The sequence below is a fragment of the Lynx rufus genome, unplaced genomic scaffold (assembly GCF_022079265.1).
Source record: "Lynx rufus isolate CCGP_SWC_20201006 ecotype Redwood Valley unplaced genomic scaffold, mLynRuf1.p SCAF_2, whole genome shotgun sequence".
NCBI classification, from domain to species: domain Eukaryota; kingdom Metazoa; phylum Chordata; class Mammalia; order Carnivora; family Felidae; genus Lynx; species Lynx rufus.
The window spans coordinates 6,318,901-6,345,127 of record NW_025814834.1 but is presented as its reverse complement, the minus strand read 5'-3'; the positions used below and the strand labels follow the sequence as shown (position 1 = coordinate 6,345,127).

The 26,227-nt window shown below is 46.1% G+C and overlaps 1 protein-coding gene across 1 annotated transcript in view; it reads left to right on the top strand.

Moving 5' to 3' along the window:
- The window catches only part of TRPM8 (transient receptor potential cation channel subfamily M member 8), a 76,045-nt gene that overhangs the window by 9,056 nt on the left and 40,762 nt on the right, over positions 1-26,227 (top strand). The window contains exons 3-10 of the mRNA XM_047084728.1: positions 1,812-1,968; positions 2,935-3,112; positions 6,484-6,656; positions 12,466-12,640; positions 13,371-13,438; positions 15,696-15,893; positions 20,528-20,630; positions 21,729-21,847. Of these exons, the coding sequence (XP_046940684.1) occupies positions 1,812-1,968; positions 2,935-3,112; positions 6,484-6,656; positions 12,466-12,640; positions 13,371-13,438; positions 15,696-15,893; positions 20,528-20,630; positions 21,729-21,847 (1,171 nt within the window). The remainder of the gene's footprint in view (positions 1-1,811; positions 1,969-2,934; positions 3,113-6,483; positions 6,657-12,465; positions 12,641-13,370; positions 13,439-15,695; positions 15,894-20,527; positions 20,631-21,728; positions 21,848-26,227) is intronic.

The following is a 26,227-nucleotide window of genomic DNA, read 5'->3' as shown; positions in this document are numbered from 1 at the left end:
AGTTTACAAAAATCACTGAAGAATGATTAAGATACAAATGATTTACAGGAGACTAATCAATGTATCCATTTACTCATTTATTCCTTCATCGTTTGGAGGATATTTGCTGGATGCCCTTATGTGCCAAGAAAGAGAATATAAAATAAACCCTAACAGGCTTTCTCAGGCTTGTATACCTTTATTTGACCCAGCCTGCCCAGGGAATCCTTGCTTCAGAGTCACTACGGATGGTTGCCCAGGTTGTGCGCTGCATAAATGTGCTAGGCGTCGCAGGCTCGTGTCTGCCAGAGGGGCATCTTTTCTAGCAGGTTGGTGATTAGGGTGACTGCATACTTTGAGACTTGGAACACTGATAGCACGATGGAGGCTCTGACCCTCCCAGGGCTTGAACAGCAGATATAAAGAGGAATTTTCCTGGGCAGATCGGGACATTTGGCCTCTCACTGGTGGTGGCTCTGTCTTGCCCCATTATCCCTTTCCTCCCCTCTCTGGAAAAGGAGAGCTCTGCCCCCCTGGCTTATTTCAGTGACCAAACTTGGGTCTCCCTTTGCCACTCTCCAGCCTCTTGGGACAGAACTCTGTCCTGCTTCTCCACTGGTCGTGGCTCCTTTGAATTCCCAGCGCCCTCCCGAATCTTGTCCAAAGACTGATGGGAGAAAGAATGGGGCAGCCCAGTGGGTGGGGCAGGAGAAGGGTGAGCAGTGCCTCGCCAGGGAGCGTTGCTTTGGCCGCGTTGACATTTTTGTCGTGGTGGTCAGGACGCCACATAGCCCCGGCTACAGGAGCCAAGTAGTCATCGCATTTGTTTATAGATTTTTTTTTTTTTAACTGCTTTTTTCCTCTTTTTCTGGTGTCACCACGTCTGCTATTCCTTGATTTGCTCGTATGGCCCCGCCACAGCCTGAAGGTCCCTCGACAGAGTGTGCGCCACTGTTTCTGACCCTCTCGAGCAAGGGGGGGGGAGAAGGACTGTGCTGGGGTAGAGGAGGGGTCCGCTTATTCTGCGCCGCCCCTTACGGCCGGGCTGGCTGGTCCCGAGAGGTCTCCCACACCGGAGAGCAGGCTTCCCATCCCGTGATTCCCTGGGTGCAGTGAGCTCGACCCAGGCCTGACTCAGGGCGGACTTTCAATGCTTTACCTCTCACTGCCTATTTTTTTCATCCTCCTCCAACTTCACATGGTCACACGTGTCACTTAGCAAACACGTACATGTTAGTTCCCTTGCACTTTTCATGGGAAGCAATAGTGCCCATGTGTTGCTCAGCTTGTCCTTGTCCATCCCAAGTGGGGAAAGTCTCCCAAGCAGGTGACGTCCAGTATAGACGGGATGGGCTCTCTAAACTCTGGGTCGCTTTGAGCCCCCGCCAGGGGCCCCCTGCCTCCCGGGGGAAGGGCTCACCTCACCTCGGAAAGTCTGGTGCTGCCTCAGAGGCCCGCCTCAGAGCTCCCGCGCGTTGTGAACCACGCAGGAAGGTCAGTCATGGTCTTCAGACTTCCAAGGCTTAATCCTGTAATAACCTCATGGCTGTTTATGCAGAGACAACTCCCTGAGGGCACTCCTCTAGCCTAGCTCGCGATCTGGAGCCCGCTTTTTGGTGGATGGATAGCAGACGACAGGACTAAGGCACCAAGGTGGTTTGTAAACAATGAGCCGAGATGATGACTATAGTCTGGAAATAAGACTCGATGGTCAGATCTCTTTGTGCGTTTATTTAAGCTAATCTTGTGCGGTTTCCTCTAAAAACATGATGAACCCCGTCCAGTAGGCTTAACGAGATCTGTTCCTTCCTTCTCGGTATCATTCCGCTCAGGGAAAACGTGTGTAAGTGTGGCTACGCCCAGAGCCAGCACGTGGAAGGCACCCAGATCAACCCAAATGAGAAATGGAATTACAAGAAACACACCAAGGAATTTCCAACGGACGCCTTTGGGGATATTCAGTTTGAGACTCTGGGGAAGAAGGGGAAGGTAAGAGACGGTTCTCTGCTTTAGCGGATTCATGTACTAACACAACCAGGGAGGCACCTGGTAACCTTGTAACACAATCCTTGGAGGTACCTTGAATTGTCTAACAGTGTGGAGGCAGGAGGGGACGGGCAGTCAATCCCGAAACGATTGCAGGAAAAGATAAACCTTGTGAAAGTCAAAAAGCTGTGATCACATTTTGTGCGACTGGAAAACTCAGCTGGTGACCGGCTGTCCCTCAGAGGCCCTTCCCCAGGGCACACGGCAGGCGACCTCGGAACATCCACGTGGACCCCCCGCTGCTGCTGAAGGCCGGTGACCATTTTTGGGAGTTGTCTCATTTAGTGTAGCGCATGGCATTCTTGAGAAGACATATGGCCCCGAATAGGGTGCCCTGTCCCTCTACACACCCACATGTCAGGCTCTTACAGGGGTGTCACAGCAAGGTTTGAGGCCGGAAAGTGGTACCCTGGGTCTTCTGTGTCCATGGCAGTACCCTCCGTAGGCAGCCTGGAGCCTGGGTCTGGATGCCTCAACCCCCCCCCCCCCCCGGCCCTGTGGTCGCAGCCCCGGAAGGTGACCCACACTGCTGTCTCTCCCCAGGGCCCCTGCTCCAGGATGGGTCACTGCCAGCTCTTGTGTGCGCACGGCTGGCTCCCCTGTGTCAGTCTTGTCCCGTGGTCTGCAGTCAGCCCTAGTGCTGGAAGATTCCCTGACATGTAAACCCCACGTGCTCTGCCTCAGAGCTTCACAGGCGCCCCACAGCTTGTGGGATAAATTCCCAGGTTCTCCAGCCGGCCCCGGGGGGGCCCTCGGTGGCGCCCCCATCCCCTAGGCACCCCCCCCCCAGCCTAGTGCTTTTCTTACACTTCCCCGCGGGGCCCCCTTAGCTGCTTCGCCCCTGCCCACAGGAGCAGGTGTCTGTGGCGACAGGTGCGCTGACCCTGCCGCCTTCCCCCTTCCCCGCAGTATATCCGGTTGTCCTGTGACACGGACGCGGAGACCCTCTATGAGCTGCTGACCCAGCACTGGCACCTGAAAACGCCCAACCTTGTCATTTCCGTGACCGGAGGGGCCAAGAACTTCGCCTTGAAGCCGCGCATGCGCAAGATCTTCAGCCGCCTCATCTACATCGCGCAGTCGAAAGGTGCGGGGTCCCCGCGCGGGGACGGGGACAGCGCGTCCTGGGGTTCCGCCCTGGGCTGGGCGACCGAACATAATCCCCCAATGCAGTTCATGCGCAGAACCTAGAGGCTCTAGAAGCACACGGTTAATCGCGATCTATTTAAAAGCAAGGTCCTCAAATGAGTGGGCAGACAGGGGGCTCTGGCAGGTGGTGGGGGGCGGGGGTCCCAAAGCAAACAGCGCCGAGGGGCTTCCCTGTGGGTACTTTTGTTTCCTTGAGTCAGCTAAGGTTTTCATTGTGTTGTTTCTGCATGGAAAATTTTACCCGGAACACTCTGGCGCGTCAAACAGGAAAGTTTGATTTCTTTGGTCTTTAATTTTGAGACCAGTGATGCGCTTTTGGGACTAGTGGTTAAGGCCTGGCAGGTGGTTGGCGCCAGGTAAGTGTTTAATTGAGACCAGGACAAATAGCTGTGGCTCTGTTACGTGAAATATGTGGCTTTAGTACCTCCTTTCTTTTTCACTTTTTATTATGAAAAATTTCAAACCTACAGAAGAGTTGTAAGAATAACATAATGAATGTGTGTACATCCTTCCCTTAGAATGACCACTTGGTAACATTTTCTCACATTTTTCATATGGTTTTTCAAAAACAGTCACACAAGGGGCACCTGGGTGGCTCGGTCGGTTAAGCTTCCGACTTTGGCTCAGGTCATGATCTCACGGTTTGTGGGTTCGAGCCCTGCGTCGGGCTCTGTGCTGACAGCTCAGAGCCTGAGCCTGCTTCAGATTCCGTGTCTCCCCCTCTCTCTGCCCCTCCCCTGCTAGTGCTCTGTCTCACTCTTTCTCTCAAGAATAGGCATTAAAAAAAAAACCCAAAAAACAGTCACATATTATTTTTAAAGAATCATTTGCGAGTACATTGCAGGCATCACGACCTTTAGCCCCTAAGTATGTCAGCACGAATCTCTCAAGAACAAGGGTGTTCTCTCCCATAACCCAGTACAATTTTCAAACCTGAGGAAGCTAGCTGCCCAATACTGTTATCTAAAAAACAGTCCTTATTTTAATTAATTATTCCAATATTATCCTTTTGAGAAAAAAACCGAAAACACCTTTTTTCCCCCTCAGTGGACTCCATTGAATTTAGCTTTTCATGTCAAAGCAAACTGAAAGGCTTTTGTTCATTTTGAATTGTTATCTAGAGTTTCTTGGTCTTTCAGGACGTTTTGAAGAACACAGACACATTGTTTTTACAGACTGTTCCATCATTCGATTTGATGCTTCCTCATGATTAGGTTCAGTTTATCAAAGCCTAATATTTTAGGAACTTCTTTATTAAAACTGAAGGTTGATGGGGGGGCGGGGCAGAGGGGAAAATGGGGGATGGGCATTGAGGGGGGCACTTGCTGGGGTGAGCACTGGGTGTTGCAGGTAAGCCATGAATCATGGGAATCTATCCCCCAAACCAGGAGCACACTGTATATGCTGTATGTTAGCCAACTTGACAATAAACTATATTTAAAAAAATTAGTTAACTGGGAGAGCTAAGGACACATGCCTTCTTTTATTTTATTTTTAAAAGTTTATTTATTTTGAGAGAGAGAGAGAGAGAGAATGATGGAGGGAGGGGCAGAGAGAGAGAAAGAGCAGGGGAGGGGCAGAGAGAGAGAGAGAGAGAGGGAGAGAGAATCCCAAGCAGGCTCCATGTGTCTGTGCAGAGCCCAATGTGGGGCTCAAACACACAAACCAGGAGATCATGACATGAGCCAAAGCCAAGAGTGGGATGCTTAACCCACTGAGCCACCCAGGCACCCCCACCCGTCTTATTTTAGGTAAGAGTTTTTCTTTCAACATCAAGAAGAAACTGGGCCGTTGTCCTCATTTGTTCTCAATTTCCTGACCCACCAGGGGGAGCTACAGTAGGTGCTTACTCTGGTACGAAACGGAGCAGGTCACTTTCCTTACTGCTAAGTCCTGAACACACGTCATTCATTCAGAATACTTATTGAGCGCCTACTGTGTGTCAGGAATTGTTGTAGGTGCTGGGACTACAGCACCGAAATGGACAAAAGTCTCTGGCCTGAGAACATCCAGGGAGGTGAAGGGGTGGGGGGTCCGGGCTGCATGTGGACAGTCTCGTCCTCTGCGTTGGCCACGTGGAGGCTGCTTCACTTGCCGTTGCCTGGATTGAAAGGGGGAGGTTGATGATGAAAATCTGTCTCGAGGAAGGAGATTGGGTGCCGAGGGTCTGGAGTTCACATCCTCTGAGAAATGGCTGCAGGAATCAGGTATGACAGTCCTAAGGACCATGCCGCATTTACCTAAAAATATGGGAAGGACTTTTATGTGGAAGGTGACTAAACTCGTTCCTTATCACTAAAGACAGTAGTACAATTAGAGAACGGAGACAGGGGACGCCTGGGTGGCTCAGTGGGTTAAGCGTCCGAATCTGGCTTAGTTCATGATCTCACGGTTCGTGAGTTCGACCCCCGTGTCAGGCTCTGTGTAGACAGCTCAGAGCCTGGATGGAGCCTGCTTCAGATTCTGTCTCCCTCTCTCTCTGCCCCTCCCCTGCTCATGTTCTGTCTCTGTCGCTCTCTCTCAAAAATAAAAATAAACATTAAAAAAGAGAGAGAATGGAGACAAATAGTGAACAAAGGGACCTTCTAACAACTGGGGGCAGAGTGAGCCTTCCATCACCAGAGCTAATCAAGAGATGCCAGTGCCCACCCTCAGGCTGGATTCCTTCATGGCTAGCACGTTAGACCGGGGTCACTTCCAACTTTAGGTTCGATCATTGTGCCAAATAATATTTTATAAGTATTTTCTGCATTTCTTAAAAAACCAAAGCAGGACGAATGTGCAAAGCCCTTGACACTGTGAAGATCACCAAATATAAACCGTAAAATACCAGTGTGCAAGGTTGTATAATTATGAAGTAAAGCTAGATTGTCGGCCCGAGGCTCATAGCACTGGGGTAGGAGTCCGAGAGAAGAGAACTCTGCTTCCCATGGAGGCAACCTCACCTGCTCACAGGCTCAGGCCCGACATTTATTATCCATAATAAGATTTACCTGAGAAGCTGGTTAAGGATGCAGATTCCCTCGGCCCCTCCCATTCCCCCCGGAGACTCTGATGCTTAAGATCTAGAGCGGTTCCCAGAATCTGTGTCTTTTTAAAAGCAGCATCTTCTAGAAACGCCTCCTGAGACCCTCTTTTCCTTCTTCTCCATACGGTCGGCCCTTGGCAAGGCCCATTATAAGGTGTGGCTGGCAGTGCTGGGCCCTGGTGCTCACAGGGTGGAGGCTTCTTTGGGGGTGTGTGGCCACAGGACAAGAGCGATACTCAGAGCCAACTGAGCATTTATCTGCTCTCTTCCCTCGTTGACAGGTGCGTGGATTCTCACTGGAGGCACCCATTATGGCCTGATGAAGTACATCGGGGAGGTGGTGAGAGACAACACCATCAGCAGGAATTCAGAGGAGAACATCGTAGCCATTGGCATAGCGGCTTGGGGCATGGTCTCCAACAGGGACACCCTCCTCAGGAATTGCGACGCTGAGGTATGGAACAGGAGGAGGTCTGTGAGGTCACACAGGAGAAAGACCGTGGCCTGGGGCTCTGGCCTGCCCACTGGGGCTCTGTGATGGAGCTAGCTTATGGGGAGGTCGGCCTTATAAGGAGCACCCTTGGGACCGACAATTAAAAACAAAGAGGACACGATCAAGGAATTCCTGAGAAGGAGTTACCAATGGGTGCGTTTTGTTCATTAGAATTTCTGCCTGGCAATATCGTGTTAAAGTCAGGCTCTTTATTCTTTATAGCTGTGACCTGAGTCTGTCCCAGGAGGACTTAAGCTCTGGCCACCATACCCTTATTGCTTGGCTACATTCACAGGAATTAAAATCAATGCTGTGAACCCTGGTTAATTTGGGATTAAGAGGGCTGTGAATAGTTCTCCCCTCAGAGTTTCCTGAGAGCATATTTAGAGAGTAATCAATACACATTTCACGTTCTAAATACAAGGTAGACCTATGAGGTTTTGTATCAAGCATGGAATTTTGAAAACAGCATTTCTAGTGAGTTGAAAACCTCCTCAAGCAATAATAGGTGATGTCTGTCTAGAAGCTTTGGGCCAGATGTTCAGAAATCCCAATTTAATCTCTACCTTCTCCCACTTGGGACTCCTTAGAAGTTTAGGCGGAGTTTTAGAATTACTCTGGTTCTTTTTATTTTTCTTTAAATGATATTACATCTGTATTTTTGAGGTGTAGAAGGGACCGAGGAAAGCGAGGAGCCATTCCGGAGAATCTTCCAGGAGGCAGCCTGGTGGGGTGGCTGGAGGATGGGCTTTGCACACAGAGTAGACTTTTTCTAGCTACATAGTCTTGAGCAAGTTCTCTTTGAATTTTTATAATAATAACCTTGTATTATTTTATAATAATAACCTTGAATGGGATGGAATAATTGTGCAAAGTCAATGGTAGCTTTTATTTGTTATTGCTGGACACACAGCCAGGGAAGGCAAAATCATCTCACATCAAATGCCAACTTCAGGATGAGTGTCGCCTGGTAGAATTCTGAGGACAGTGGGCAGGCTGTGTGGGAAATATCGCATCGTTTGTCTCTCAGCCATGTTTGTCCTGGGCATCAGCTTCGTGTTGAAGAATCACCACTGTCGTGGTGGATATATTCTATATATGAATTCATAAAATCACAAGAGCAACCCCAGAAAGTAGGTACTTTATGTACCAGCTACCAATCCCCCTGGATTGGAACAACGACCACAAAAGACTTCAGTATTTCCCTGATGGCAGTTTATGAGGCCCATCCTCTATCAACAGGTAAAATGTGACATGAGTATGTAAAGATTAAACAGAGAGTTCCAATCACTTGGGAAGCAAGAAACAAACTAGCAACACCTTGCTAAATAACTATTGGGTCAAAAATGAGCTTTCAAAAAATATAATCGCAAGTCACTTAGAAAGCAGTGGAAATGAAAATATTATATGCAAGGACTAACAATATATGGCCAAAGCTGCCCTCAGAGTGAAATGCATAGTCCTATACCTTTATTAGCAAAAGTAAAGAAAATAATTCAATGATATTAATAATAATCTTCACAACACTGAAACTAACTCAACAAGGAGTTAAGTGCTACTGTTACCTTCTCATTATAGATGAGAAGATTAAGGCATAGAGAAAGTAAGAAATTTTCTTTTTTTTACATGGCTAGTAAGTGGCAGAAACATGGTTCACGGCCTTTTAACCACCATCGTGTTCAAATTAATGGGTTTGAAAAATGACACTCTAACAAAACTTAAGAGGAGCAGGAAGAAAAAAAAAATTTGATCGGAACTAAATTAGAAAAGAAAAAAGAGGAAGAATAGAAATATTCTTTATTCCCCGAAATCATTTTAACAATTTAATTTAAGGAATAAATAAAACCGAGAATTCGAACATGATAACAAATATTGAGAAAAATTGTGTGGATGTAACATATAATTGTATGCCAAAAAATTTGAAAATCTCATGGGAATTTATATTTTTCTGTAAAACTATAATTTTCAAAACCTGTTTCAACAAGAAGAACTAGAAAATGTGACTAGATGACTTATCAATGAACGAGCTTAAAGGGAAGTAAAAAGCTCCAAAATTGCTCTGGGCCAGATGGCTTCACCCAGAAAAAAATTTTAAAACTCTATTATTGGTTAATTTCAAAGATGTTTATAGTCTCCAACACATACAGAAGTGTGAGATCCTTATACATTGCTGGAGAAAGAACAGATCGGTGCCCTTTCTGGAAAACCATTGCAAAGTATGTATCAAGCATGTGAAAACTGTTCATACTGTACTTACAAATATCTCACTAGGAATTTAATATTTAGACAAACAGATGATTAAAATATTTCTGATGATACCAAGAATTGACAGAAACCTAAAGAGCTGGGAATCTCAATATCAGAGGGATCTTCTGGTGGATTACTTTATAAACATGAAGGAAAATTGTGGAAAATAATACTTCCAAAGGTTTTCTGATGGTATGGAAAATATTTGCAGTTTTAAATAAAAAATTATGAAAGCTACGTAAATTAATCTGTGTGCCTAGGAAAGACAGAAGTTCCCTAAAGTCTTGATGGTGCTGACCACTGAGTTGTGGAATTAAGCATGATTTTAATTTTTCTTGTACTTGCCTGCATTTTCCATGTTTCCTACAGTGAGTGTGTATTATTTTTAAATACTCAAATCATAGCACTAGTTTGTATTCCTTTATGTGTCTGTTAATGATAATCTCTGGTGATCCAACACATAGGATCTTGTGGTTGAGTTCTTTGTTTCTTTTCTGTCTTCCCTGAAAAAGAGTGTTTGGTCTTTTGTGGAAGTTGTTTACAATAACTTTGTTGACCGGATCTTCCTTTGTGGTCTCTATTCGTGGCTTACAACCCCCCCTTCCTAGTAGACGGGCTATACCAGGACCCGGACTTAGCTGGTCTGAAACAATACCACATTTCACAAACACTGAAGTTTTATGTATTTTGAGGATCTCTTTTGGGCTTTTTTTCATTTTCCATCAGCTGTTTTTTCTTTTTTCTGGAGTCAGTGCTACACTTTCCAAAGTAGTGTTGCAGTACACATGCATGAAAAAAGAGCTCACGCCTCTCCTTATTCTTGGTATTTAAACTTTAAAATCCCTTTGTCAGGCGTGCCTGGGTGGCTCAGTCCGTTGAGTTTCTGACTTTGGCTCAGGTCGTGATCTCACGGCTCTCGTGAGTTCGAGCCCTGCTTCGGCGTCTGTGCTGACAGCTCAGAGCCTGGATCCTGCTTCGGATTCTGTGTCTCTCTCTCTCTGCCCCTAACCCACTCGCATTCTGTCTCCGTCTCTCTCTAAAATAAATAAACATTAAAAAATTTAAAAAAAGAATAAATAAAATCCCTTTGTCAAAGCACAACCACAAAGACAAACCACGAGGCAAAACAACACAATAAAATTTCATACTCACTGAGTGGGAATCATGTTAAAACCTATAATCTGATGCAGGAAAATTGAAATTGTTGTAATATCGAGTCTCCTTCCAATGATAGGATATCTCTCAGTTTCTGCAAGTCTGTGTCTTTGAGGAAAGTTTTACACTTTTCCTCATTAAGACCTACATATTTCTTCTTAATGTTATTTCTAGTGATTATGTATTTTTGTTATTATTGTGAGTGAGGTCCTCATTCAATGTAATTTTGGAGGCCATTTTTTATATAAAAAGGGATTTATTTGTTGTTTTGAATCAAATGTTTCATGAATTCTTTTTTTTCAGTAGATTCTCTGAGTGTTCTATGTTTGCGACTATATTACTGATAAAAGTGTTACTTCTAAATGCAACTCTTCCATTTAATTATATCTTGCATTTTTTGCTTGTCTTGATGCCTGGGCTAAAATGTCCAGTGTGATGTTAAATACCAATGATCATAGCAAGTATCCCAATGGGCATTCAAAATACCTGCTGTCATGGTGGTAGGAACGAGGCTAGTATTTTCACCAGTAAATAGGATTTGGTGAAAGCTTCAATATACATGTATTTTCAGAAAGTATCATAAGGCATCATCCTTTTATTTCCAGTTTATAACTTTTTTTAACATTTATTTTTGAGAGACAGAGCGAGACAGGGCATGAGTGGGGAAGGGGCAGAGAGAGAGGGAGACAGAATCCGAAGCAGGCTCCAGGCTCCGAGCTGTCAGCACAGAGCCTGACGTGGGGCGTGAACTCAAGGACCGCAAGATCATGACCTGAGCCGAAGTCAGCCGCCCGACCAACTGAGCCACCCAGGTGCCCCTCCAGTTTATAACTTTTTAAATCCAGAGTGAATGTTGGGTACAAAGTGTCTTTTTGCATCTATTGGGTTGGAATTTTCCCCTTGAAGCCATCATCTAATGGACTTAATCTTAGAAACAATGCTAATTTTTCCTTAATAATCTTAACCGGGTTTAATCATCCAATGCTTTGTTAGGAGTTTGGTATCCTTATTCATTAGAGAGTGTGGTCTTTGGCTTTTCCTTGTGTGATTCTTCCCTTGTTGAGGTTTGGGAATTAGTGTTATGTTCTGGAAGAATATAAATGGAATAGGAATGATTTGTTCCAGGAAAGTTTACAGGGCTCCCCTGTCAAGTGCCCAGAGCCCTGTCTTGCAAACATTATCCCATTTGTCATTTCCAGGACTCTCCTGATTGGAGCTCCTGACTGCGCCAGGACCACTTTCAGAGGAGAACTGTAATATTTGGATTTTGTTTTCATTCTTCTTTTGTTCTGATTGAATACATATGGCGTTACTAGGCAGTGACCTTCCTCTCCCTATTGAATCATCCCTTATAAACTTTGCTTATATTCTTGGAGTTCAGATTGAACGTCTTTTTTTTTTTTTTTAAGAGACAAAGTGACGGAGAGCAAGAGAGAGAGAGAGCGAGAGTGCATGTGTGTGAGTAGAGGAGGGGCAGAGGGAGAGGGAGAGAGAATCCTAAGCAGGCTCCACACCAGCTCAGAGTTTGACGTGGGTTTCCATCTCACAACCATGAGATCATGACCTGAGCTGAAATCAAGAGTTGGACGCTTAACTGACTGAGCCACCCGGGCGCCCCAAGATTGAACATCTTTTAATGCAACCCTAATACTCTAAGAACCAAACACCTTCGAATGGAACATGAAGGTCAGAAATTCCTTTCTTCGTGCTACTCCAGCACTTGTTGATTGTATGGAATTAAGTGTTAGGACAAAATATCTCTTTAATTGCCTCGGTTTTTTGGCCTTGTAACTATGGGCTTCTAAAGAGCAAAGACTCCATCTTGCTCAATTTCTACTCCATAGACCCTGGCAAAGGTCTTGGCATGTGATAGATTCCAGACAAATATGTATGTGTGTGTATCAATGTCTACCTGTATCCCCCCCCACACAAATATAAGTAGTGTATGTATGTGTGCATGTGTAGATACATACACACACTCACAGATTTCTGTGTGTGTATCTGGATACAAACACACACACACAGAAGCACACACACACTTCCTGGAATGCTATCAGTTTCAATGAGTTTACACAAATGAGCACAGGTCAACGGAACAGGAACTAGATTGGAAATGTGATCCTTACACGGTCACTGGCCATTTATGTGACAGCAAGTAAGTGACCCCGCCATTCTGAACCCTCATTTCTTCATGTTTAAAACGAAGCCCTGTTCCATAAGATCTCCAAGACCCTTCTGCATTTAGGACTCTGGGAGGAGACATCAGTATAGTTGGACCTGAAGGGTTAGCCTTAATATTGACATATACAAATGCTATCCTGCATCTTGGGCCACAAATCTCAAAGAGAAGTTTCTCTGTACTTTTCAGGGATATTTTTCAGCTCAGTACATAATGGATGACTTCAAGAGAGACCCTCTGTATATCCTGGACAACAATCACACCCATCTGTTACTCGTGGACAATGGCTGCCACGGACATCCTACGGTTGAGGCAAAACTGCGGAATCAGCTGGAGAAGTACATCTCTGAGCGCACTATTCAAGGTCAGGATTTAGAAAGTGGACTTTAAGGGAACAATGCAACAATGGAGCAAAAGCCTTTATTTGCCACGTAGAGTGGCAAATTCTCTCTGTCTTCCCACTGCTGAGATGCTGGTGTTGAGGTGTGTCCTGTTATGGAACCGGAGTACGTCATGATGTAGTAATAGACTCGGTAACAGGGACGCATTGGAGGTGTTCTCAACCTGTTTCCTTTCTCAGTGGGGCACACATGAAGGAAGGCATTTGTATTGGTAATACTCTTTCTGGAGAGAACACATAGTCATGTAAAGTTTTCACCCCTTCAAGAAAGCACAGGATTATGCAGATTAGCGAGAGTGTAATTATTTTAAGGATACACTTGAACCTGGCAAAACTAAATCATTCACAGACGTTAGCCCTTTAAATATCAGTAAGGAATTGCAATACGACCCATGTCATGCTGTTGCTGGCTTGGGCACAGAGACACATCCGTCATGGTCAGTGGGTAGGTAGTCAGTCTGAGATCTGCAGCCATCACCTCACACCTTGTAGTCAGTCTGAGGTCTGAGGCCATCACCTCACACCCTGTAGTCAGTCTGAGGTCTGCGGCCATCACCTCACACCCTGTAGTCAGTCTGAGGTATGCAGCCATCACCTCACACTCTGGGCTTATGGAGCAGAAGCTCCTGGTCTACCTCTTCTTGAAGTAGATGAGTGCTTCTAATGAGTACGTTTTACATTTTATGCCTTACAGATTCCAACTACGGTGGCAAGATCCCCATTGTGTGTTTTGCCCAAGGAGGTGGCAAAGAGACTTTGAAAGTGAGTCTTGGTTTGGTTTTCTAGAAGATTGATCAACAAGTGAACCCAGCAAATTTGCATTTTTAGGGCTTTGGGGCTTGTGTGGTCAATTTCTTTTACTACAGCAATTAGGTAGTATTCTCTTAGCCACACAATATTCTCTAATATTCCAGAAGAGGCTTTGGAAGAACATGAATAGCCTGTATACCTAATGTTGGCTTTGGCCGTCAGCCCACCAAGGAGAAGGGTTGACATTAACTCCTAAGACAGATCATAAGCAGCATGTATGTTGGAAAACCATGGTTACCCCATGTGCGTGGAGATGGGCTGTGATCATAAACACACAGGTTGCCCCCAGATCAGGATTCCCAGACCCACCAAAAGCCCATCTACATGCTTCCTGGGCCTGCAAAGACTCCACCCACAAGAAGGAACTCCAAACCCTAAGTGACTCTGAGATCACAGAAACTTCCTGAACAATTCTACACTTCCAAGTTGAGTAGTCAAGCAGGAATTCTGCTTCCCACCCCATCCGTGCAGACTTTGGTCTTACTGAGAGCATTTTGCCGGCAGCCAGGTATCTGCTTGACTTTAGAATGCATCAGTGTTATCGCATTTTTGTCGGTGTCTCAAGGCATGCACGTCGTGCTGAAGATGCCTAGTTTTAGGAATAGGACTTCACAAGAAAGTGATTTTCAACTCCTCCTTTTAATTAATTTCACATTGATTTGCCTGCCCCCTCATTTTCCAAACTATTCTGTGTAGATACTACGATTCTTTATCTTCCACTTCCCTCCCAGAGCCTCCTCCCGGAGTTACAAGTAATTCCTGGCCAAGTTGTGGAATCATAACCTAGCACTTCTCTTTGTTTATGCAACAATGGCCTTCTCATTCATTCATTCATTCATTCATTCATGTGTATTTATTGAGCACCTGCTGTAAGATCTGCTACTGAGACCATTGGTAAATGAAAATTTTTCAGGGAAAGCCTTATCAGGGAAACATAAACGATTTTTTTTCAATATGAAACTCTCAGTAGGTGACATACACTCGCTTTAAGAGCAAAAGAGGAAGAGAGGAAGAGAAAGTAATTGAAAGATGGTTATGTTTGTTATCTCTCTCTCAAATTTTAGATTTGAAATTCTGATTTCCAGAGGGCCACTACAGTTCCATGGCATTTTCCCCGAGCACCTGTGCAGCCAGTAACCGTGCCCAGAACAGGGGACAAGAGAGAGGAGGGACAGCTCCCTGTCTGTTCACCCCACTCCGGCCCCAGCATGCGGACACCTGCCCGCAGGGCAGGCAGTGGGGTGCAGAGCTGGGAACACCCTGGTGTCTGCCCCAATGAGGCACCACACGCTCCATGGGTGACATGTTCTCCATGAAGGCATTCAGTGTCTCCTAAAGGTTGGGGACTCAAAGTTTCTTCTGGGCATATATATCACTTTATCTTGCCATCAAGTGAATTAAGACTCTGAAGAACGATTCCCCTCTGCCAACCTCTGTGGAAATAAAAGTGTGGTGCATATTTATATAAGAAACAAATTTAATTTTATTCTCTTTTTGTAAAAGGGGCAAGGAAAATGATTTGGGAATTCTAAGGGAAATAGGTGTCAACATAATAGAAAATATGTAGCTGCTTGAAGGTATTTTCATACTTCGTGAGTATGAATATTTTTAACCTATGCCACATAAGCTGTCAGTGATAATACTGAATACCGTTTTAGAAGTTGTCATGCAAATCTATGATGTCAGGAGTTGAAATGATCAATTTTGTAGGTAGAGATATTTTAAAGCACTTATTTTGGAGAACTTAAGCTCGTCACGCGTGTCCTTATTATGAGATTTGGTATTAGCACAGGGTGTAATACACCTGGCCCATATTTCTCATTCATAAACAGTTGCAAACATTTGGTTTGCTCCTGATTGAAATAAAACCCCAAAGGAGGGGCGCCTGGGTGGCTTGGCCAGTTAAGCGTCCGACTTTGGCTCAGGTCATGGTCTCACAGTTTGTGGGTTGTAGCTCCACGTCGGGCTCTGGGCTGCCAGCTCAGAGCCTGGAGCCTGCTTCGGATTCTGTGTCTCCTTCTCTCTCTACCCATCCATGCCTTGCGCTCTGTCTCTGTCTCTCAAAATAAAAAAAAAAAAAAACAGAAAAAAACAGAGGAAAATGTGCAGAGATGTGTCAAGGTGTCTGGTCGACCACCTTGGTCCCGAGTGCGTTGTGTTGGCCATCAGTGTGTCTTTCTTCTGGCTGACTCTGTCTCCCCTCTCCCAGGCCATCAACACCTCCATCAAGAGTAAAATCCCCTGTGTGGTGGTGGAAGGCTCAGGGCAGATTGCAGACGTGATCGCGAGCCTGGTGGAGGTGGAGGATGTGCTGACGTCATCCGTGGTCAAGGAGAAGTTGGTGCGCTTCTTACCCCGCACGGTGTCCCGGCTGCCTGAGGAAGAGACCGAGAGTTGGATCAAATGGGTGAGCTTTAGGGGGACTTCTGGGTGCCGAGAAGAAGGCAGCTAAGTTCTTGGGGAGGGAGGAAGCCTTACGTGCCCGACTCCGCTAGAGCTGCATTATTTTATCTATTCTCAGTGACACTGAAGTGATACTCTGGCCCAAACCAGGTTTCTCGCTGGAAATTGAAGCTCACGTAGGTTAGATGACTTCCAAGTCTCTGTACCTGGTAAGGGTAGCATATGGGGTTCAAAGTCAAGTCTGTTTGCAAAGCTGGTAATCCTTTTACGCCCTGACTTCACCACATGTTTAGCTTCCGAATTTTGTGTGTATCAGTGGAGGGGAGGCAAGAAATCCCAGGCAATGATGTTTTAGAAATTCACTGGAGGAGTTGTTACTATGGAATGATTGCCTTTCTAAATTAATTGGCCTGTGATTCCATTCAGAATCTCTCGCCCTTCTTATCAGATCATGTAAGAAAGGTACTTACCGGAATATCTATTACACTTCTTATCGCTAAGCCTATAAAAGTATTTTAACATAATGCCATGCCTCCTCACTTTTCCGTCTGTTTCATGACTGCTGTTGACCGGAACTGGCTTCCATTTTCTTGATCGCTCAGTTCATAAGAAAGCTCACGTTAATATTAGTGGGTGAATTCACCTCAACTCATTCCAGAATGGCGTTCGATGTTTAGATAGTTTTACGAGCACAGGCTACCACTTGGGAATTTATCCATAAAGGAAAAAAAAAAAAAAACAGGCTATAGGCAATGAGCAGGTGATTTTAGTCATAGAGCCCATTTTGTCATGAGAGTTCAAGGTTGGATTTAGTATAAAAAATATTCCTTAACTAGATTGGTATTTCAACAGTAGTTAGTTGTGAAAGCATCTCAAAATACCAAACACGGCAAGCTGAAATCCTAGAATAGTGCAGATAATCTTGTTCATGGTAGCCTCTGCCATTATTTAAGGTAAGCCTAGACAAACCAAAGCCTTGTAAATAATGAGAAAAAACCCAGGCTTCTAGGCTGTTTGGTACTCTGTGGTAAGTTAACACACAGTGGGACCCTACTGGTCTTCTTTAATTTCATATGAGTGGGCACTTAGCTGAAATAATCAGGAAGCAAGTCCTTTCCGTATTAAGCCTTATTACCTGGAATCCAGAACTGAAAAACACAGATGCATCTTCTTCCAGAGTCGGTGTTGGTGTGGAATGGCATCCTGACCCACAAATTCTTGTATGATATTCCTACTTGAATTATTGCTTTTCCCCGATTTTATTAAAAAGGTAAAGCTGGTGGTTTTCTATAAAAGTTTGTGCTGGGATTTTCTTGTATCTTGGCCCAAGTCCAGTTGAGAGACAGACACAAGAATCGGGTGGATAGACGTTAAATTTTATCAGCTTCATTGATGATGAAGGCAAGGTTGACAGATGTGGCTTGGGGTGCAGTCATAACGAGCTTTCTTGTGCTGAGCCCCGGAAAGAGACAGATGAGCCCACCTAGACGGAGGTGGCCCTGGATAGCTTCTGCGTCTCCCAGGCTAGGTGTGTGGCTGAGGGCAGACAAGAGCACGGGCACTCTGCCAGGAGCAGATCCCAGTGGAGACGCAGGAAAGGGCTGGCCAGGCAAGGCGAAAGTCACCAATCAGATATGTCACTCTCTCAACCTGAGTAGGAGTGAGTGAAGGGGTAGAGAGTATCACAGGGCCTAATTTGGATAGAGCTTGCTCTGCATACAAATACACGGGTAAGGAAAAGGAGGCCTCCCTCCCCGAGTGGTTGTACATGTGTGATTGTCCACATGTTGAAACCTAAATGGTCTGAGTCGATTCCAAACATATCAGCAGAGCAATCCCAGAGTATGCATATCAACGGCGACATTGTATGTTGAGCACTGTACTCAAGGTGCTTTCCCTGGGTGGAAGGAAGAAATTCAGTGGTTGCGTCAAGGATACACGCAGAGGAAGGAATCGACAACTCTTAGCTTCCCACCAGCGATGGCCCTGGGTCCTCTCCAGTGACTTTCCTTCTAGTCCTCATGCAACTTTTCTTCTGGAGTCCGAGCCACATCATGGCCAAAGAACAGAGGCCATCTAACAGGTCCCCCACTTTTGACAAAGGATTTTCATTTCTGCTTTAAGAAAATCTGTCACAGGAACTCTGAAACAGGCTAAAAATCAGACACATTTCACTTATCCTGTCTGGGATTCATACCTCATTCGTATTCATATCTAATATGCTAATGATCTATCATAGTTATAATCATGTCAGAAGACATCCGTCAATAATACAAAATTAGACTGGCATTTTAATTATGCACTTATATAAAGTTTTGCAATTGGTACAGGTTTCCCAAAAGACCATGGTAAAGAGTGGAATTATTGATTAATGAATGCATACATCCAGTCAGATATTAGTTGAGCAACCCCCCAGGCTAATTGGGGGTGACCTCACTGATCTTGTGGACAGCCAACCCCCAAATCTGCACTCATGGTTTCCTGACCTTTCCTGGAGACCCAGGGCACCTCTTCCCTACGATCATGCTTTCTCCTTCTACCAGTTCAACCAGAGTTATCCCCCTGTGCCCACTCCTCACCTTCTCGAGAAGTTGACTCTCCATAGTATCCCAATCTATCAAGCAGTCTAGATACCATTCATTCATTTATTTCAAACTCATCTACTCATTTATGCAGTTGATATTTATTGAATGTATACCGGATGCCAGGTTCTGGAATAGGCACTTCAGGAAGAACAGGATACCCAGCAGGAAGAGCCCTTGTCCGCATGGAGAAAACAGAAATTGGAAAAAAGTTTAGGTTGAGTGATTACAATGTATAAGGTTGAACTGAAATAGGTGTTCTTAAGAAAGGTTACGTGGATTTGTAAGGGCACGAGCCAAGGGAGCCTGGCCTGGTATGAAAGGGGAAGGCTTCTCAGAGGAGGTGATATGGAAGCTGTGATCTGAAGGTGAGGACTGGGATTGGAACGGCCAGAACAGCATGTGCAAAGGTCCTGAGGTGCAGGGCAAGCACGGCCTACCCCAAGGACCTATAATATGGCAGTGAGGGTGGAAGCTGGAAAGCTTACCAGGGACCAAGCCAGGCAGCTTCTTGAACACCGTTTCAAACTTTGGGCCTTGTTCAAGTGCAATGGGAAGTCCCTGAAAGGTTGAATTGTGATGGGTTGTGTTCAGGAAAGTGCACACTGGCTGCAGTGGGGGGACTGGACTGGAGGAGGTAAGAGGGAGGTGTCGAGGAGGGGCCCAGTTAAGATTCCCTGCAGCTGTCCCTGGGCCCCGTCAGTTTGCTCCATATCCATATTCACGTATTCCTTCTTCCTTTTCTTTTTGAAAGAAAAGATGTCTCCCTCCCACTTGTGCCCCCAGAATCGTGGGGCCTGGACCCCTTCCACCTGTGATTTCTAGCTGGACCCTTTCCTTCTGAGCAAGGACTGCCTGTGTGGCGAGAGGGCCCTTCCCTTCACCCCACCCCCTCCCAGCCTGTCCGTCGGGCTGCCCACCCTGGATGTGTCAGGCAGTTTTCCTTTATTTCCTGGTCACCCCTTGATCTGAGCCTCTGAACCCCCAGCACGGCCTTCCCAGGAGACCGCAGGCTGAACGGTCACCCCCTAACGTCCAAATCCAAGGCCCTGCCTGCCACAGCTTTCATCCTCCCGACCTGGCCCGACACCCCCCTCCCCCGGTCCATGTGACACTCTGCCGCTCCACATCGTCATTTCCAGACGTTGCTGGGCCCCCATCCCCAGCCCGGAGCTCAGTAAACCCAACCGGCTTCCTCCGCTGGGGGAGCTCTGCCTCATCAAGCTCCGGCCAAGCTCCCCAGCGCCTGAAGCCCTGGGATCGGGTTTTAACATAAAACATTACAGAAAAATCACAAAGGATAACAGCAAATTCCTTATCTCTTTCTCCAGTCACCAAGTCTTCTTGGCTGTTGTGCACATTGGACTTTAGCTTCCCGTGGGTGAAGGCCTTATGACCGCACTTGGTTTCTGCGGCTTAAAAAACAATTTTTTTTAGGTTTATTTATTTATTTTGAGCGCGCGCGTGAGAGAGAGAGAGAGAGAGCAGGGGAGGGGCAGAGAGAGAGAGAGAATCCCAAGCAGGTTCCACGCTGTCAGCTCAGAGCCTGACATTGGGCTCCAACTCACGGACCGTGAGATCATGACCTGAGCAGAAATCAAGAGTTGGATGCTGAAGTGACTGAGCCGCCTTGGTTTCTGTGGCTTCTGTCGCTCTTTCCTCATTTATTTGCTCATTCAACAATTGAGTGCCTACCGCGTGCCAGGCTTTGTGACATGCACACGCTCGTGCGTGCACACACACACACACACACACACACACACACTCACCCCTAGTCCCTTGAGTCTCAGCTCTCTGCTGGGGGCTCTTTCACACGTGTGCCCTTGTACAACCAGTGCTCTGTTCTCGTCGTGGTTAAGGGCTCATTATTCCAGTTCAGAGGTTAGACGCTACGGGTACAGACGCCCTAAAGGGAGGGAAGGAGATTGGGAACGCCCTCTATGTGGTGTTTAAAAAAAAAATGGAATAAAAGGGTCTTCACCAAAAGAGAGAAGCTTATGTGCTCCCTATGTCTGAAAGCAGTTGCCTGATGACAGTGCTCTTTAAATCTTGCCAGCTCAAAGAAATTCTCGAAAGTTCTCACCTGTTAACAGTTATTAAAATGGAAGAAGCTGGGGATGAAATTGTGAGCAACGCTATTTCCTATGCTTTGTACAAAGGTGAGTAACGGTAGCGTCTCAAGTTTCAGCTTTGTGTTGCTTTCTGCGGCTTCTAATGGCCTGTGTTTATTTCTTCAAACAGCTTTATTGAAATATAATCTTGCACTTAAGTTTGGTTATCGTAGATCGGAAGCTAGAATAACTATTATTGGCCTGCTGCGTTAAATCTCCTTGGTTGAATGTATTTAATAGAACAAGAATTTTTATGTCGTTAAAATACCGGTCGAATATGATCCCAGCACTCTCCAAAGAGCTGTCTGCGACCGTGGGTTAGAATTTTCATCTGGGTCTCAGGAGTGGATAAAAGCTGTGGGGCTTTGTCCTAGGGCTCCCCGTGTACTCAGATGCACACACACTTCACACATAGGAGAAAATTTGCATCCAGTTTCAGGAATTTACACACCTCCTGAAGCTTATGGATGAACCTGTTTTAAAATTCTCATCCGTGATCTTTGCCATCTTAGAATTCCATCAAGGCGGTATTACCCACAGTAAAGCAATCGTTGGCCAAGACCATGTAGAGTTGAGGCACCTGAGTAAGAGATGTGAGGTATGCAGAGTAGGGTAAGGCACTAGGAAGTGTGATTTAAGCATTAGCCATTTATTAGCATTATTCTTGCTGTGTTTGCCAGAAAATTGGCTGTTTCAGTGTATTTATTAACATCGGATTATATTTGTAGAGATACATAGATACAGAATATATTAGCTCTGGAAAAGACCATGAGAACATTGTTATACTATGGCTCATTATTTCATAGATTTAGATATAATTTAAGTCAGACAGCGTCCTTGAAATGTAACATTTATGGAGTCTGAATCTGTGAAAAACATCAGCATAGCATAGTTACACTGTTAGGATATGAAATGGAAAGATATTAACGTTTGAACTGATCTTCATTGTATACTTTAGGACATACAGAATATGGACAAGAGTGAATACCATAGAGAATGTGGCTAAGAAATGACAATTCTGAGTGTCAGATTCTAAGAGAACATGCTTTAGAATCTCCTTTATAAATGGCTCTGATAATTGGCTGCGTGGCCAATTCTGACTCTCTTTTTTCTGGGGCGTCGATTTCCTTCCCTGTCCTCCTACAGCCTTTAGCACCAATGAACAAGATAAGGATAACTGGAACGGGCAGCTGAAGCTTCTTCTGGAATGGAACCAGCTGGACCTAGCCAGTGATGAGATTTTCACCAATGACCGCCGATGGGAGGTAACAGAAGCCCTTCTGGGTTATCCCAGTGTCAGGTCGGGCCAATTCAGACAAGGTCTTCAATACCAAATCTCATAAAGCACTGTTCCACTTCGGTGCCAACCTTTACTTCCCTCATCTGTGGTTTTGGACAACCCCGTTGACTTAGTAGGATGGTTGTCGAGAGATACTAAAAATAGAAGCACTTACTGTAGGAAAGTATCAAACCACTACCGCCATTCAGAGTTTCCAGCCTGCGGTCATGATGCGAGATGTGCTTCTCCAGTTGGGTGCGGTGGGACAGACACCGCCCTAGGCGCAGACCGGGAGACGTACGGGGACACTGTGTGCAAGATGATTGGAAGGGGTTTATCAGAAGGAGCTCGACTAAAAATCGAGAAAACAGGACTCATTTTGCACCGTGTCCCAACTGCCCAGCCAGTCTCTGGTAAGAGACTTGTCAGCGGTGAGATGCGTATGGGAAAAATAGAACAGCTTGTTTGAAGACCCGCAGTGAATGTCTTAGGAGCGAGGGACTCCGGACTCCCAGCCAGACAAGTACCTCCAATATGGAAGTGGTATGTCTGTTAAAAACTGTATTTTTTCCCCCCCAGTGGACTGCTTCTTCTCACTGGTAATTTTTTTTTTTTTTTAATGTTTATTTATTTTTGGGACAGCGAGAGACAGAGCATGAACGGGGGAGGGGCAGAGAGAGAGGGAGACACAGAGTCGGAAACAGGCTCCAGGCTCCGAGCCATCAGCCCAGAGCCCGACGCGGGGCTTGAACTCACGGACCGCGAGATCGTGACCTGGCTGAAGTCGGACGCTTAACCGACTGCGCCACCCAGGCGCCCCGGTTCGTGTATTTCTTAACGTTCATCGTGTGCAGTCAGGCTCAGAAAACGTTTTTAAGGGGTTGTTGTATAATTGAAGACAAAGACGTGATCTATGTTATATTAGCACGTTATCAGTTTTCATAATGTGATGCAAATGAAGTAATGGCTTATGGGTTTTTAAATTATTCATTCCTTCGGCACACATTCACTTGTGTTTGGTCTTTGCAGCATAACGAGCCCTATTGCATGATGCAAGGCTTTAATAAGTTGAGAGAAGGTAGAATTATAAGCAGATCTAGTTAGGTGATTTGTAAACTAATCCCTGTGTGTGAAATGTTCTATTGGTGTAAGGTCAGACGGTGCAAATAAACATAAACTTAGGCAAATAGCGGACGGTACGTTCAATTTTATGGACTCATTAAAGATAGTTAAGGGTGAAGGGCATAGTGGTTACGAGGATGGACCCTAGAGGCAGCCCAGCTGTGTGACTTAACTCTGCAAATCGCTTGACCTCTCTGTGCCTCAGTTTCCCCACAGGTGGTGTGTTGGCGTCAGCTGATGCTGACTTGGAAGAACTGACCGCTAAAGTTTTAGACATTTTGTGTCATTTGCGTCACTTGTTCAGTACAGTCATTATTAAAATTGCATAAACTCAGAATTAAATTTTTTTAAATTAAAAACAGGCAGTAAGGGGCGCCTGGGTGGCTCCGTCGGTTGGGTGTCCAACTTCGGCTCAGGTCGTGATCTCGTGGGTTCGTGGGTTCGAGCCCCGCGTCGGGCTCTGTGCTGATGGCTCAGAGCCCGGAACCTGCTTTGGATTCTGTGTCTCCCTCTCTCTCCGCCCCTCCCCCGCTCATGCTCTGCCTCTCTCTGTCTCTCAAAAATGAATAAATGTTGGGGCGCCTGGGTGGCGCAGTCGGTTAAGCGTCCGACTTCAGCCAGGTCCCGATCTCGCGGTCCGTGAGTTCGAGCCCCGCGTCGGGCTCTGGGCTGATGGCTCAGAGCCTGGAGCCTGTTTCCGATTCTGTGTCTCCCTCTCTCTCTGCCCCTCCCCCGTTCATGCTCTGTCTCTGTCTGTCCCAAAAATAAATAAAAACGTTGAAAAAAAAATTAAAAAAAAAATGAATAAATGTTAAAAAAAAAAACTTAAAAAAAAACCCAAAGGCAACAAATAATCAAGACTCATCACTTGAGCATTATTTGACTGCATTTCTATCATCCGTGCTCCGGAGGTTGATCACGTCTGCCGTCTCTTCATGCTGGAAATTCGAGACAGTGATGTGCTTCTTCTCCTCTGCTCCCAATTTTGCGTTCAGTGAGATCACACTGGTGCCTGGAAATCGGGCACAGTGGGAGCATCGACACCACAGGAATTGAAAACGACCACAAATGAGCGCCTACTTCCCCCACAGAGATGCGATTGGCAGACATTTACCAGCACAGCACCCACCGCTCATCCGTCAACGGAGGTGATAATGATAGCGTCTACCTCATTGGATTCTTACGGCAATTAAATCGGATGATGTTTCTGAAGCACTTAGAACAGTGGCACATATTAAACACTACCTAAGAATCTGTTTAAAAATAAGCAAAAGCCTTTGGCATAATGGTAATGTTGGTGTAACCTTTTACAGCGCACAAAGCAGTCTCGTGGTGTTTATTTGTCCCTCCCACCAACCCATCGCAGGGACGATCTCATTTTGCTGGTTAATAATCCAGGCCTCCGTGGGTACCACAGGATCAAGAGTTACTGATGGGTTTTGGAGGGCCTGCTCTGCCCTCAAGTCTCTGAAAAGACATATATATATATATTTAAAAATTTTTTTCGGGGTGCCTGGGTGGCGCAGTCGGTTAAGCGTCCGACTTCAGCCAGGTCACGATCTCGCGGTCCGGGAGTTCGAGCCCCGCGTCGGGCTCTGGGCTGATGGCTCGGAGCCTGGAGCCTGTTTCTGATTCTGTGTCTCCCTCTCTCTCTGCCCCTCCCCCCGTTCATGCTCTGTCTCTCTCTGTCCCAAAAATAAAATAAACGTTGAAAAAAAAAATTTAAAAAAAAAAAATTTTTTTTCAATGCTTATTTATTTTTGAGAGACCGAGAGAGAGAGAGAGAGAGAGAGAGAGAGAATGAGCCAGGGAGGGGCAGAGAGAGGAGGACATAGAATCCAAAACAGGCCCCACGTTCTGAGCTGTCAGCACAGAGTCTGACGCAGGGCTCGAACCCACAAACCAAGAGATCACGACCTGAGCTGAAGTTGGACATTTAACCGACTGAGCCACCCACACGCCCCTGTAAAGATCTTGACCTGTGTTAGCTGGTTTCATCCCTGCAAACACCTATTGTACAGAAGAGTGAACTGAGGCTCGGAGACACGGCCTTGTTCTAGGTGACCCATCTAGGTAATGGTAGAGACGGGATTTGGAAACAAAGACGTGTCTGACTGCAAAGCTTTTCTCTTTCCTCGTATTCCGGTGGTTCTCAAAGTGTGGTCCCCGGACCAGTGGCGGCGTGGGCATAACCTGGGGACTTGGCAGTTAGCGACATAGATTGCCAGGCTCCATGTTGACTTGCTAAAGCAGACATTCTAAGATGGTCTCTAGCCACCTGTGTTTTCAGAAGGTGACTGTGACTGAAGTCTGGGGACCCTGTCCCATCAAGCGTGTGACCGAGGGAAAGGCAATGATTAGAAGGATATGGGAGGTGCTGGGCAAAGGAACACGTGCCTTGAGGACAGAGGAGAAGGTGTAGCTGTCTCGTGCTGGCCCGGGGCAGGCCTCCCTTCCCCTTCTTATCCCACCCGGAGCCACAGCGTGGGGACTCAGGGGCCACTTGGCAGGTCTGTCTCCAGGCAACGTGTGATCCCCAGAGGCCCAACATGAGACAGAAACAGAAACGGTTAATGCCGCCCTTGGCAGAGGATATTCCCCCAAACTGGGGTCAGAAAAGCATCATGAGGGAAGTGGGCTGGGCGGACAGTAATGAGGAGTGGCCGGGACGTTGGGGACTGGAGTCTCCAGGTCCCCGGGAGCAGCTGTCACTTGGCTCTGGCTGACGGCTGATGGTTCTCCGTGTTGTCAGGCTTTCTGGTTTTCACTTCAAAATCTGGATTTTAGTGCTGCAAATGTGTGGATATGTTTTTTTTTTTAATATTTACTTATTTATTTTGAGAGAGAGAGAGAGAGAGAGAGACAGCAGGAGTGGAGGAGGGGTAGTGAGAGAGGGAGAGAGAGAGAGAATCCCAAGCAGGCTCCACACTATCCACACTCTCAGTGCAGCACCCGACGCGGGGCTTGAGCCCAGAAACCGTGAGATCATGACCCGAGCCAAAGTCAGATGCTCAGCCGACTCAGCCACCCAAGCACCCCGGAAGTGTGTGGGTTTTTAAGAGCCTTCTAAACTGTAACGTTGGCAACAGAATCACATTGTAGGATCTGTTCTGGAGGACAGGCGGAACATATCCGGAAGCTACAGTGGCCTGTCATCCACTGGTTTGGGTCTGACGTAAACATGAATTATCTTTAATAAGATTCTCCCTAAGCTCCCATGGGATAGGTTTATCACCGGGCCCAG